Source organism: Thalassophryne amazonica, chromosome 19, assembly GCF_902500255.1.
Source record: "Thalassophryne amazonica chromosome 19, fThaAma1.1, whole genome shotgun sequence".
Classification (NCBI taxonomy): Eukaryota; Metazoa; Chordata; class Actinopteri; order Batrachoidiformes; family Batrachoididae; genus Thalassophryne; species Thalassophryne amazonica.
The window spans coordinates 22,953,990-22,967,488 of record NC_047121.1 but is presented as its reverse complement, the minus strand read 5'-3'; the positions used below and the strand labels follow the sequence as shown (position 1 = coordinate 22,967,488).

The 13,499-nt window shown below is 39.7% G+C and overlaps 1 protein-coding gene across 1 annotated transcript in view; it reads right to left on the bottom strand.

Annotated features, from left to right (window-relative positions):
* Positions 1-323: 323 nt before the first annotated feature.
* rrh (retinal pigment epithelium-derived rhodopsin homolog) overlaps positions 324-13,499 on the bottom strand; it is a 48,998-nt gene continuing 35,822 nt past the window's right edge. The window contains exons 5-6 of the mRNA XM_034195513.1: positions 6,180-6,358; positions 324-477 (exon numbers count right to left, since the gene is read on the bottom strand). Coding sequence (XP_034051404.1) covers positions 372-477; positions 6,180-6,358 — 285 coding nt within the window. The 3' untranslated portion in view covers positions 324-371. The remainder of the gene's footprint in view (positions 478-6,179; positions 6,359-13,499) is intronic.

Genomic DNA, 13,499 nt, shown 5'->3' with positions numbered 1-13,499 from the left:
AAAATGAATTTAATGAATGAATTTGAGCCATTTAAAACTTTAAAAAGCAGATCAAGCAGAATTTTGCACCATATGCACCCTCAAGTATGTAGATTTGAATTCCAAGCATATAATAAAGCACAGTATTTGGTTGCTATTGAAATCTTGAGACAAATTCAGTGTGACAATGACATTGCAAGTGGGATTTACACAGTGAAAGATTAGAATGCATCATTGTTATTAAATATCTGAGGCAAATAAAATCATTATCATCATCATTGTGGAAGTCTGCTGATTTGTGAGGTTGGCAGAGCCATTTATGCTGATAAGGTTTATTTCTCCACAGTGTTTGTCAGGGTTTCATAATAACACAATGCTGATGCAGACTTCTGTCACTGGGTCAGAAGCTGTTGAGAGATCGTCATGGGCACCTGGGTGTCGACGGAAAAATGGTTTCTTGTTTGGCATAGGATCATTCCTGTGATGGCTCTTCTGAACCTAGAAGATGGTACATTTTATTCCACAAATAAAACAAAATGTCACAGTACAGGCATCATCATAATATTCCAATGAAGTTGGGACATTGTGTAAAATGTAAACAAAAACAGAATACAATAATTTGCAAATCCCTCTTCAACCTATATTCAATTGAATACACCACAAAGACAAGATATTTAATGTTCAAACTGATAAACATTGTTATTGTGCAAATATTTGCACAAAAACTATAAAAAAATATTTTCAAAAAAGCTGGGACAGTGGTATGTTTACCACTGTGTTACATCACCTTTCCTTCTAACAACACTCAAGCATTTGTGAACTGAGGACACTAATTGTTCAAGCTTTGTAGGTGGAATTCTTTCCCATTCTTGCTTGATGTATGACTTCAGTTGTTCAACAGTCCCGGGTCTCCATTGTTGTATTTTACGCTTCATAATGCGCCACACATTTTCAATGGGCGACAGGTCTGGACTGCAGGCAGGTCAGTCTAGTATCTGTACTCTTTTACTATGAAGCCACGTTGTTGTAACACATGCAGAATGTGGCTTGGTATTGTCTTCCTGAAATAAGCAGGGACATCCCTGAAAAAGACATTGCTTGGATGGCAGCATGTGTTGCTCCAAAACCTGGATGTACCTTTCAGCATTTATGGTGCCATCACAGATGTGTAAGTTGCCCATTCCATGACACTAAAACACCCCCATACCATCACAGACGCTGGCTTTTGAACTTAGCGCTGGTAACAATCTGAATGGTCTTTTTCTTCTTTTGTCTAGAGGACACAACGTCCATGATTTCAAACTTATTAACCATAATATGTTCCAACTTCCAACTCTACTTATCAAACCACAGCACACTTTTCCACTTTGTGTCTGTCCATTTTGAATGAGCTCGGGCCCAGAGAAGGTGGCGGCGTTTCTGGATGTTGTTGATGTGTGGCTTTCACTTTGCATGGTTGAATTTTAACTTGGACTTGTAGATGTAGCGACGAACTGCGTTAACTGATATTGGTTTTCTGAAGTGTTCCTGAGCCCATGCCGTAAGATACTTTACACAATGTCAGTTTTAATGCAGTGCCGCCTGAGGGATCGAAGGTCACTGGCATTCAGTGTTGGTTATTGGCCTTGCCACTTACACATAGAAAGATCACCAGATTCTCTGAATCTTCTGATTATATTATGGACTGTAGATTATGGAATCCCTAAATTCCTTGCAATTTAAGGTTGAGAAATATTGTTCTTAAACTGTTGGACTATTTTTCACGCAGTTGTTCACAAAGTGGTGATCCTCGCCCCATCTTTGCTTGTGAACGGCTGAGCCTTTTGGGGATGCTCCCTTTATACCCAATCATGACACTCACTTGTTTCCAATTAGGTGTTGTTTGAGCATTCATCAACTTTCCCAGTCTTTTGTTGACCCGTCCCAACTTTTTTGAAGTTTGTTGCAGGCATCCATTTCAAAATGAGCAAATATTTGAACAAAAAAACAAAGTCTATCAGTTGGAACATTAAATATCTTGTCTTTGTGGTGCATTCAATTGAATATAGGTTGAAGGGGATTTTTAAATCATTGTATTCTGTTTTTATTTACATTTTTTGCAACGTCCTAATGCATTTTAAATTTTTTAATAACAAAAAAACTGACATATTGATTTTAAAAAGTGGGTTCATGTTTGTGTGTGTCACAGCAGTGATTGTGAAGAAATTACCATTCAGGCAATGCAGGAAAGATATTAGAAGAGTCATCGCCATATCATGCTATGGGATGGCCACAGTTCTGCACATATCCAGTAACAGTGGCCTTGTTAACTGGACTCTGTTTATGACCGAGTCCAATTAACAAGAAAATCATTTGCAAGAAAATCCTCGTGTTCCCTGAATACAAGCTTACATCAGTTTTGACCATTTGCAAGGTCCTCTGATGCTAACGCAGCCATTGTTAGAGTCATTTTACGCATCACTTGCGCATGGTTTTATATACACCCATATAATTGCAAACACAGGGGTGTGTTAATTGCTCATCACTGTGTTGCTGATGTTCATTTCAGTCATGCAAGAAGTCAGGTCCTGGCTAACTCTGACCCAGGGACACAAAGTAATCATCAAAGGCTGAACCCTTAGGGTCTGGTGGAAGGAAGTCACCAGACCAAATGCTCTGGACCTCTCTGAATCTGCTAACTTCATCTAGTACATGGGTCCAGATCAGTCCAATGGCCTTAGCTGTCAGTGATGCAAAGTGGTTTAGTCTAAATTTGTCCAAAGTAATCTTTTAATGAATCCTTAACTCATGGCTAAATTCCATACATATTTTGTCCTTGTTCTTTCCTCCTTTCTCTTTGTTTTTCAGCCTCACGTCTCATCAAACCCCAGTAATAAAAACTATGAATTATTATCCATATTCATCAAAATCTCAGTCACCTCTTCATTAACTGTGTATATGTAAATAAATGTTCAAATTTACACCAGTTATCTTGTGTCCAGTTGAAGACAGATAATCAGTTGTATTCAGAACTTGTGACTTTGAAATTTAGACTGATCAATTTTGATACTATTTTCCCACATTGATGTGGATGGTGACCTGAGGTATTTAATTAAAATTAAGATTTAATAAAATATTCTGTTCATTTAAATATGCTACACCTGTCATTTTCTTTTTTAGTTTGCCATCACCAGCTCTACTGATTTCACCTGGCCCTGGCTACTTTGCTCCTGATCTCCCTTCAGATTATTCTGCCTCATCCTCATTTCATGCCTAAGAAGCTTGTGAGCATGCGAATATCAGCAAAACAGTCACTGTAAATAAACCTTTCAGCATTTTTATCCACCTGCTCATGCCACTGAGTCCACCTACTTGGCTCCTCAATCCTGCGTTCCTTATGTGCATTGGTGATGATTGATACATATTTACTGTACATGGTTCTTCCCAGAAATTGATAGTATAGCGGTGCTGTGGGCAACTATAACCTGAACCGGCGCACAACACTTCCACTCGGGGTCCTATCCGACCTTGTGTCCTAAAGCCCTAAGACAAAAATAAAAATCTTTTAGTACGGTTTCTGGTCTGATTGTGTGCTGAATTGTTGATTAGTTAAATTCATCTAAAATGTTTGTGTTTCATGGACACATTGTATGTTACAAATGTGCAATAAACTTATTTGAAAGAAAAAAGAATGTACAGAAAGACAATTTAAAATGTGGGCGATTCTAGACTTTTTTTTTTTTTTTTTTTTTTTACACATTTCCCTTGTATAATTTTCAATTTGAAAAGTTTGAATTCCTAAGTCACAGCATCACCAGGCAGGGGGGCATTCACTTCAAAATGTGAAAATCTCACCTTGTTCTTGTGATTCAGATTTTGGCACCCATCTATATTGTCAAAAAATAAAATAAAAATAGAAGAATAAAGGATTCAGCTTTCCTCCCCGAGTCAGCAGGTGCATTTCTGGAAAACATCTTATTACACTGCATTTTACTCTGCATTTGTCTGCATTTCTCAACATGTGATACACATTTTTGGTAAAGCAGAAACATCCCGACGGATGACAGACAATGAAACGAACAGTGCTTCATCCGATAACGAAGCTTCTGAGCTTTCAAATGAAAGTGAAGGTTCAGATTTAACAGAGGCTGTACAGAGAGACAGGAAGTGACACCCTTTACCCCAAAACTCTTCATTTTTTCAGAGTCTGTCAGATTTTGAATTCTAATATGTGGTGATGCTGCTGTTTGTGTCACTGGATGCTCTTTTAGTCCCACCATGAACCTGCACACAGAATGTCTCCTGGCGCTGTTTTTTACAGGCTGGACACGCACATTGATTTTTTTTTTTTTACATATTACAAAAATTCAGAATACATTATTTTCAGGAGATAATGGACTTTTTAGCTAACTGTGAGAGAACTTTGTGAGGAACACGGCAACACCGGCTGTCTATCGTGCGGGATCCATGCGTGGGGACTCCTTTGGTGAAGCAGACTTTGGAAATCGCAAGTGGATGACTGTTCAGGTTTTTTTTTCTTCTTCTTCTTCTCAGTGGAGCTGGTAATGTTTATTTTTATTTTACCTTGAGTGTCTTGATGTGAGACTGTTCTGTAACTGAGTTTTTGCACAGTGGAAAGCGGCTGTTTTTTACTGTGACTACATCAAAATGAACAGTTATCACTTAAAAACGAGTCATTATAACACGACATCACACTTATGTAAACTTTGTAATTAATCTCTGGTTCCGTTTTTAACATTTGCAGCATTCAAGTGCACGCTGAGACATTTTCCTCTAAGAAACACTTTCGGAAAACTTGGAACTGTTCTGATTTCAGTGTGACATGTCCTTATGAATGCGTGCTGCTATCCAACCCCAAAATATCAAAGTGTGTTTTGGTACCTGAAGAATTTCCAATTCAGTTCTGCTGTTTTCTTCACAAAAGCCTCCCTGTTCACTGTCACAGACCCTACAACGTTCTCAGCCTCTGATCTGAATGATCACACAGCAGACAGCGTTGATCGAGTCAGCTGTGCACCTGCCTCCGTACAATCGGCACCAAGCGTGCCTCCTCCCTAGACGGCCCGGCAATTGCCGTGCTCCGCACAGGCTGTGATCCCCGTCAAGTCGAAACAAAAAATGCAGAGATCATCCTCTGATCCTCTGATTTGTGTAACAGTTGCATTTTGTCATGGCTTGTGTCATCTTGATGTAAACAGAATAAAATAAAGAGCTTAAGTTGTTTATGTGAAACTTCCCACAAAAGTTTGTGCGCCATTAGATTCCCACCAAGTCTACCACTAAACATCATGAGATGACACTAAACTATAGGGGACTACACTTTTCAAATTGAAAATTATACAAGGGAAATGTGTAAAAAAAAAAATGGCATCATTATACTGCTAGATGGCAGTATAACGACACAGTGCCATTGTTCCATTGTCTGGGGAGAATCCCGATTGTATCAATCATTAGTTTAGCATCAGAATATTAAATTAGTTTGTACACGGAGTGCTTGCAGATGCCACTGCAATTCACAAAACCTCCTACATTAGTGGTACACAGTGGAAGATTTTCTAACAGACCGCCTGCTTTTACCACTCAATTATATAAGCATTTCTTACAGACCAGACATGACCCTCATTGCAACAGTAATTACAGTGACAACACCAGGGAGGTGTACATAGATAGACAGGTTTTGCTGTGTTGTTGGCAGTTCTAGTCACTCTGGAAGATTAAAACAACCTACCTTTTTCTCCATGATGCTTGTTGTTGGCAGCTTGTTTGATTATTAAACATACATTTTTTTTAAAAATATAACAGTTTTTTCTCTTTCACAGAGCAGCCAACAACAGTGCACAACCTTCACGATCATGTTCATAGTGTTGCACACTAACCAGGTACGTACATTATTATGGCACCATAGGTGCCTTTGCAATAGGGGTCATGTGACAGCCCAAAACATCTGTATCAGTTGGAGGTGCCCTGTGACAATGGTAGTGATATCATTCTCCCTTTAATGAGTTGGGTTACAATCAAAATGATTTTGAAGGCATTATTTAAAGGAAAAAAGCTTATATACTGTTACTTTGGCAGAGCACACTTGACTTAATGAGCAGTGGGTGGAGCAGAGAGAGTTGGAAAACATGCACGGTATGTGCCGTTCAGGAGCAGAGTTTGTGACGTGTTATAGATGATACTGTGAAAATAAAGAAACTTACTTTTTGTTGGCAATGACATAAATGCAGGGGTTGTAAAAAGTGGATGATTTGGCAAACAGTGGAGCAATTATTGCCATTGAAGCAGGAATCATCTTTGGGTCACTAAATGATGCCCAGAGACACACAACGGAGTAAGGAGACCAGGCCACCAGGAACATGAGAATCATCACGATGGACATCTACAAAGAAATGAAACTGCTTTCACATGAAGGTGAATCACCTTATATAAAGCATTTTAATATCATCTGTTATGTGCAGACGCAGGTTGAGGAGCGGACCAACGTCTGACCGAACCCAGCACTAAATAACCAGAAAGCGGTTCCACAAACAAAACAATTTTATTTCCCCTCAAGTGCAATAATTAGTGTACAACATAAATATTTGGTTTGTCTGGTGGAGTGAAAGACGGCGTGCTCTCCAGCGCCCAAAAGGATCGAAGCCTCGGCGCTTCTGGACTCAGATTCACCGCCAAACACCCCCCAGGTGGACACGACAAACTGACTTTGTGAAGGATGGAAAAGGTGAGGTAAGTCAACAGAGCTACAGCAAATATCTTTCAGAGGCACACACTATCAGCAACATATTCAGGTCTGTATTTAAGCTTTATGTAAATGAGCAGCTTCTCACAACAGGTGGAGGATCATCAGTCCGTACGCAACAGCAGTGAGAAGCAAACTGCACAATTCTCATCATTGTTCAAATATACTGCGTAACAAAATGCCAAATTACTATTAACGATCATTCAGACAATAATCACCTCTGATGTGTGCTGACAGCATGTGTCCCTCACCCGTCCTCCTTCACAGGCACGATGTGTCAAACCCTGGCGCGGTCCTCAGCGTCTCACAAACGAACGTCACAAGGTCGAATTCACGGCAATTCTGCTTGAACCACTCATGGCTTAAATGCAGAACGCCATCTCATTATCTGCTTCAGCTGAAAGTCTTTAAGTTTACATGTGAGCATCATCCACAGGTGCTGTGAGTCAGTAGGCCTGCACATGAACATCCTCCACAGGTGCAGCTAATAATGCTGATGAGGGTGAAGGACTCTTCTGCCAGCACCTTCTCCACAGACAAAAAACAGTTTGCATACCACCTGGAGAGCAAAGAAAAGAAAACAACACAAAAACATCCAGCCAAACCCCCCAACACAACAACAATCATCCACAAAGCCAGGATTTCTAAATCAAGGTGATGTCAGCAGCACCTAGAACACATCCTGGCTCAAAACTACACTGATGTCATCAAGACTTACTTATACTGTATAAACAGTGTGTGTTTAAATAATTACTATTATTATATGCAACACTACATGCGCTCTGATTGGCTGATTACCGGTCAGATAGTTTGCCAAACTGGTCCGCAATGTCTCCATCAGCAGCATATTTGCCCATCACTAGCATATTCGGGCAATAAATAATAATAAACAAATTATTAACCTCGCTTACTCAGTATGTATGGTGATATCAGACCTCTATGTTTTTTTCACGGACCTCACTCACGGTAGGTCCATACTGTCACCACCTCAGTCAAATATTTCTCCATACAGACCTCTCACTCAGTTATTAATCCATTAATAATCCTTTAACTAACAAAAAGAAGTTCCCATAATGTTATAAGAATTTTTGTCAAATGTTATGAGAATGGCAGCTGTAATGTTCTCAGAACATTTTTAAGGAAAGTTTCTTTTTGGTTCCCAGAACATTTGATAGTAACGTTAGCACAAACGTTTTGAGAACATCAGGCCAAACATTCTGCGAAGATTTGTAAGGAAAGTTTCTTTTTGGTTCCCAGAACCTTTGACAACAATGTTTGGGCTTGGACTATATAAGAGTAAAGTTAGTCCCTTCGACTGCTCACTGGTTTTCATTCAGGGTCTCCACAGCAGATCCAAGGTGGGTCTGCATGTGGATTTGACACAACTTTTACACCAGATGCCCTTCATTATGCAAGTCCACATTACATGGAGAAATGTGGTAGGGGTGGGATTTGAATTGGGAACCTTTCACACTGAAAACAAGTGCACTAAACACTTGGCCACCACTCCTGCTTATTTCTACAACCCCAATTCCAATGAAGTTGGGACGTTGTGTAAAATGTAAATAAAAACAGAATACAATGATTTGCAAGTCCTCTTCAACCTATATTCAATAAAATACACCACAAAGACAAGATATTTAGTCTTCAAACTAATAAACTTTATTGTTTTGTGCAAATATTTGCTCATTTTGAAATGGATGCCTGCAACACATTTCAAAAAAGCTTGGGCAAGTGGTATGTTTACCCAACCTGGTTTTTGTCACGGCAGCACAAATTCATTCCAATTCATTCCGTGATGGCTGCACAAAATTAAAAGTGAAGGGGGGGGAGTTGGGGTGGTTATGATTAGGGTGGGGGGAAAGAGTAAGATTAGGTTATGGTTAAGGTTAGGGTCGGGGGTAGGAGTAGGGTTAGGAATAGTGAGTTAAAAAACACCCCGTCACGAAAGTTTTACTCATTTCGTCACAGGAGCACAAAAAAAAAAAAAGACAGACTGGGCTGGTTTACCGCTGTGTTACATCGCCTTTCCTTCGAACAACACTCAATAAGCATTTGGGAACTGAGGACACTAATTGTTGAAGCTTTGTAGGTGGAATTCTTTCCCATTCTTGCTTGATGTAACCAGACATCAAGGTGCTTCAATGAAGAAACTGGGCTAAAATGAATTTGGGCCTTAGATCCAAATAATGGTAATTATATGTATCTGATCATGTAGTCATTCCATTTTTAAGAGAATGTAGTAAGACTGTTTATTGATTGCAGCATTGACTGAGCCAATGTATCTATTCCTGGCTAAATTACTAGGGAGGTAGTTCAATTCACTTTCAATGATCCTACAAATTTAATGATCCGTGAAAATTTAAACTGTTTTGATATGACACCTCAAATAGTTGTTTCCCCTCACACCTTGGTGCCTCAATTTGTCGGTATCCTTTCTCAGGTGAGTATGGAAGGATGATTAGCCCATGACGGGTAAGATCCCATCTTATACCCCAGGACAACCTAACGCAGGCACAGTCATGATTACCCTACCTTGTCTCTGTGGGAGTCTGACTCACTAAAACTGGCTATGAGGGCATGGCATCGGAATACTGCGGTGGGGTAAAAAGATGCTTGCTCAAATGCCTACATGTTTGGCAGTATATTGATTTGATTGGGGCATTCGATCGTTGTCAGGAATTGAATTATCATGTTGTGATTAATTGTTGACATCATTAAATCATGTCAATGGGAGGAGCTGTTAATAAATACCTTAGAAATATTATTGATTCCAAATGATCAAACCCATTCCTGCTAAGGTTACACCAGGAGCAATGACGGTCAGCAAGTTTGCAGGTCAATATGTTCTTGTTGGAAATCATATCTGCACAGTGACACACTTATTTTTAAAGTCTTTTTTATCTTCACAGAAAAATACAACTAAAAACGTTAGCATCTTGTTATCCTGAAAGACGTAACAGCAAGCAGGATTACCAGTCAGCCACCAACACAAGGTCTTGGTTTTTACATTTTTCAAGTTTGGTCCAAGTTAGCCACATTGCCAAAGCATGACATGACATTTTTTGATCACGTAAGCACACACGGGAGGACCACTTCTTTATTGTGAATGATGTTATCCCTCTGAAGTCGATTGACGCACCTCTGCGTCAAAAGTCACATGACCTAATAAACTGGACATAGCACACAATCTGCTCCACTCTGAGTGTCTGTTTAAATGCATATTGAAGCCCACTGAAGCGTGTTGTGTGTGCATTTTGTGAACAGGACTTTTCTTCCATGTCTCTCTGTCTGCACAGCAAACAAGTAAAAAAAGTAGACAAATTTTTCTTCATCGGTGTTGTCAAATATATTTCCTAATAAACAATGATCCCCAATCCACATACAATGGTTGCTGAGAGAAGAAAATTGTGGTTTCATGCAGAGCAAAAAGCAGACGGCAATCAGTTTTGAAAGTTGTGTGATATTTGCCATGCTTGGAGTGTGTTTTAGTGTGAGTGGTGAAGTGTTTTAGTGTGTATGGTATAGTTATTTTATTTATTTAGTGCGTCAAAATAATCAGGCATTTGGAAGAGCGCGTCAATTCTCTTTTTTTAACTGCATAAAGATGATCGAAGTGCGGCACGCATCATCAGAGGATGAATCAGACTGATCACACTCTGGTTCAGCCTCTGATAATGTATGCCGCATTTCGACTAGGGAGATCTTTGCACACAGTTCGGTGAATGAGAGCAGGTGGATTCACCAAACTGTGCGCACAGATCTCCGCAGTGGATTGGATCGTGTGCTTCTTGTTCCAGCTTCTCCAGGACTCTGCACTGCAGAACTCTGCTCCAGTGCCAAATCCTGAAACACAGAGTAGGCTCCAGGCATGGAGAACACAGGAGTTCAGGTAGAGAGACACCCCCCCCCCCCCACCACCACCAAAAGACCAAAACACCTTTTTCTATTGTTTTTTGTTTGTTTGTTTGTTTGTTTGTTTTATTTTGGCCACTAACACAGTCAGGACAGTCTGTGCCAACACCAATAAAAATGCTACAAAAACAAGGAATTGGGGAAAATACATGGAGGTGGAAAATTATTGAGGTGGAATATCTATAATTTTGGGGGTTTCTGATGTGCATTGGACAGGAATTGTTTGTCTGAGTGGCACAAATATAATTTGTGTGACATCTTATTGCATGTAAATAGCCACAGTGCACACCTGAAGCATTTCCTGCATTTTAGTGTGAACTGTCGTATATAACTTTGTTTATGCTACATTTTTACATATATTTTTGAAATTTACAATTCATATTTGCATTCTAAGTTATAAAAATGGTTTGCTAAACATATTTCTGGTTTTCACAGTAAAAAAGAAACCTAACTTTTCTTTTTTAGGGTGAATTTAGGAGTCACTGTTTTAATGCAGTATGTCAGAATGAAAGAAAACTGTAAAGTCACACAGATGAAATTGTCCTGAAAAAAAAAGGACAACAAACAAGGCAAGGTAAACAGTTTTTGTTTTTAAGTAAATTAGGAAGGTAAAACCAAAAGTCGTCAAAAATCAATCAATCAATCAATCAATCAATCAACATTTATTTATAAAGCGCTTTACAGCACCGACTGGTGTCCAAAGTGCTTAACATTAAAAACACAAATTTACAAAATAAAACACATATAAAATAAAATTTTAAAACAACACATAAAAAAAGAACATAAAAATAACAGAACATGTCACCTCCCCACTAAGTGTTAAAAGCCAGTTTAAATAAATAAGTCTTTAACTTAGATTTAAAAAGTGCTAGGTCAGGAATAGCACGTAACTCAAGAGGTAGCTCATTCCACAGTCTGGGGCCAGCTACCGCGAAAGCATGATCACCCCAGCGTTTATATCTTGACCTTGGAACATCTAAGTAAAGTTGGCCAGACGCCCTTAACGTCCTACTGTAGGTGCGCAAAGTTAAAATTTCAGACAAGTAGGGAGGTGCAAGGCCATAAATAGCTTTAAAAACAAACATTAAAATTTTAAAATCAATTCTAAAACGAACTGGAAGCCAGTGGAGTGAGTATAGGATGGGCGCAATATGCTCACGTCTAGAAGTGTTTGTCAAAAGACGAGCAGCAGCATTCTGCACCAACTGGAGACGCACAAGAGACGACTGATTAATGCCCGCATAAAGTGCATTACAATAATCAAGTCTGGAGCTAATGAAAGCATGAATGGCCGTCTCAAGATCACGTCTACTGAGAAAGTGCTTTATTTTAGCCAAGAGGCGAAGTTGGAAAAAACTAGCTTTGACAACAGAATTTATCTGTTGATCGAACCTCAAACAGCTGTCAAATATCACTCCCAAATTCTTGACAGCTGGTTTTACATAGTTAGCCAAAGCACCAAAATTTGGTGTTACCACATTTGGTATGCCAGTGCGCTCAAACACCATGATCTCAGTTTTACCATCATTCAGGTAAAGGAAGTTTCGGGACAGCCACTGCTTTACATCACAAATACAATTAAATAATGATGACAAAGCATCACTCCCATTCGTCCTCACAGGCAGATAGATTTGCAGATCATCTGCATAACAATGAAAGGACAAATTGTGCTGGGTTATAATTGACCCCAATGGCAGAATGTACAAAGAAAATAGAATCGGCCCAAGGACAGATCCCTGCGGCACTCCACAGCACAGAGGAGCAGTTGATGAGGAAAGGTCCCCAATCATGACAGAAAAGCTCCTTTCAGCCAAATATGATCTAAACCACTCAAGTGCAGTACCATGAATGCCAATAAAATGTTCCAACCGGGAAACAAGTACTGTGTGATCCACAGTATGAAAGGCTGCTGTGAGGTCCAACAGAACCAGCACAGCAGGATTCCCTGCATCCACCGACAGAGTAATATCATTATGAACTTTTAAAAGTGCTGACTCAGTGCTGTGTCGCGATCTAAACCCAGACTGGAATTTTTCAAGGATGAGATTGTCTTCTAAAAATGATTGTAACTGTAAAAAGACAACCTTTTCTAAAACCTTAGATAGAAATGGCAGATGAGACACAGGTCTAAAATTGGATAAAACTGATGAGTCCAGGTGAGGTTTTTTAAGAAGAGGTCGAACCACAGCATGTTTAAAAGCAGCTGGAACAGACCCTGATCTAAGACAAACATTAATAAAAGTTAGGAGACCCGCCCCAACAGTATTAAAAACCTCCTTCAGCACCTTAGCTGGAACAACATCAAAAGGACAACTTGTAGATTTTATGTGTTTTACAACATCAGCGAGAGATGCAAAAGAAATGGGCTCAAACTGTTCAAGCACAGCAGAATGTGCACGAGGAGCAGACAACTCAACATTACAGTTCTGATCAGCGTTCTGTCTGACTGATGAAACCTTATCAATAAAAAACTGAAGAAACTCCTCACAGGTTGTGGTTGTAGCGTCCAACAAAACAGAGGTGTGTGGATTTACAACTGAGTTTATAGTCTGAAATAACACACTGGGACGATGACAACTGCTCGAAATAATATGAGACAGATATTGTGCTTTTGCCTCCTTCACAGCCTTCTGATAGTCAGTGAGACTGTCCCTCAGAAAACCCAGAGACACCTGTAGTTTGTCCTTTTTCCATTTTCTCTCCGCCCGTCTGCAGCGTTGCCTGAGGGCACGGGTCGTGGCATTTAACCAGGGGTCGGATTTTGATTTCCTGGATTTGCAGCGCATCGGTGCAACAGAGTCCAAAATTACTGTGCATGTAGAGTGGAAAGAAGAGAGGATGTTATCTGGGAGTAATGGAGAAACCA